We start from the raw sequence: 1,193 nt of genomic DNA, 5'->3' as shown, positions 1-1,193 counted from the left end.
TAGCCCCGCCCACCTCTCCAGCCCCTCCCTCCTGGCCTCTTGGCCCCGCCCCTCTCCATAGCCCCGGCCACCTCCACAGCCCCTTCCTCCCAGCCCCCTTGGCCCCGCCCCTCTCAGCCCTTCCTCTCCCCTCAGCCCCTCCCCTTCCCCCCCAGGCCCCTCCCACCTTCTCGCCCCCAGAGGCGGATGAGGCGGTCCCCGCCGCAGGAGGCCAGCAGCCCTCCGCCGGGACTCCAGGCCAGGAACCAGCACCGGGACTCGGGGTGGGCCGGGAGGCGACACACCAGCTCCAGCGCCTCCTTCATGGCGGCGCCGCCTCCTCTTCCTCCTCCTCTTCCTCCTCCCGCCGCCGCCGTTACGTCCTGACGTCAGCACGCCTCTCGCCGTCCTGCCGGAAGCGGAAGCGGCACCGTTAAAGCGGAAGTGGGGCTGGACCGACCGGGCCCGGCGGCGCCATGTACACCCCGGGCGGGCCGGCCTTGCCCGGCGGGCGGCGGCGGCGGGGTGTGGGTGGCGGCGGAGGAGGGGGAACGGCGGGGAGCGGCCTCCCCAAACAACCGGAACGCAGTTTGGCTTCGGCCCTGCCCGGGGCTCTCTCCATCACGGCGCTCTGCACCGCCCTGGCCGAGCCCGCCTGGCTCCGCATCCACGGCGGCACCTGCGCCCGCCAGGAGTTGGGGGTCGCCGACGTCCTGGGCTACGTGGACCCCGAATTGTTGCGAGGTGAGGCCGGGGAGACGCGGCTGGACTTTATTTCCCCCTCCCGGGGGTGTCCCCGGGGGACTCGCCTGGGCCGGGCCTACCGGTCTCTCCGCTCCCCTGGCCCGGCCTCTCCCCTCCCCCCCTCCCCTGGGGCCTCTTTGTAAAGGTTCTTCATCAAAGTCACCGAAATGAGGTGGTTAATCACCCTCTTGGAGGGGGGGGAAGCAGCCGTTTGGGGGGAGCACCCGCTTAGGGGAAGTTTGTTCCTTGTTTTTTGGAGGGAGGACCCACTTGGGGGGGGTTGTTGCTCGTTTTAGGGAGGAAACACCCATTTAGGGGGTTTCTTCCCTGGTTTTTGGGGGGAGCACCCACTTGGGGGGGGTTGTTCCCCGTTTTAGGGAGGAAACACCCATTTTGGGGGGTTTCTTCCCTGTTTTTTGGGGGGAGCACCCACTTGGGGGGGGGTTGTTCCCCTTTTTAGGGGGGAAACA

General features: G+C 69.0%; 1 protein-coding gene across 1 annotated transcript in view; it reads left to right on the top strand.

Moving 5' to 3' along the window:
• Positions 1 to 191: 191 nt before the first annotated feature.
• TMEM127 (transmembrane protein 127) overlaps positions 192 to 1,193 on the top strand; it is a gene marked incomplete at its 5' end in the record, with an annotated part of 11,948 nt that continues 10,946 nt past the window's right edge. The window contains one exon of the mRNA XM_014961837.1: positions 192 to 723. Within this exon, the coding sequence (XP_014817323.1) occupies positions 192 to 723 (532 nt within the window). The remainder of the gene's footprint in view (positions 724 to 1,193) is intronic.

The sequence above is a fragment of the Calidris pugnax genome, unplaced genomic scaffold, assembly GCF_001431845.1.
Source record: "Calidris pugnax isolate Ruff unplaced genomic scaffold, ASM143184v1 scaffold1009, whole genome shotgun sequence".
NCBI lineage: Eukaryota > Metazoa > Chordata > Aves > Charadriiformes > Scolopacidae > Calidris > Calidris pugnax.
This window is presented reverse-complemented; position numbering and strand designations above follow the sequence as displayed.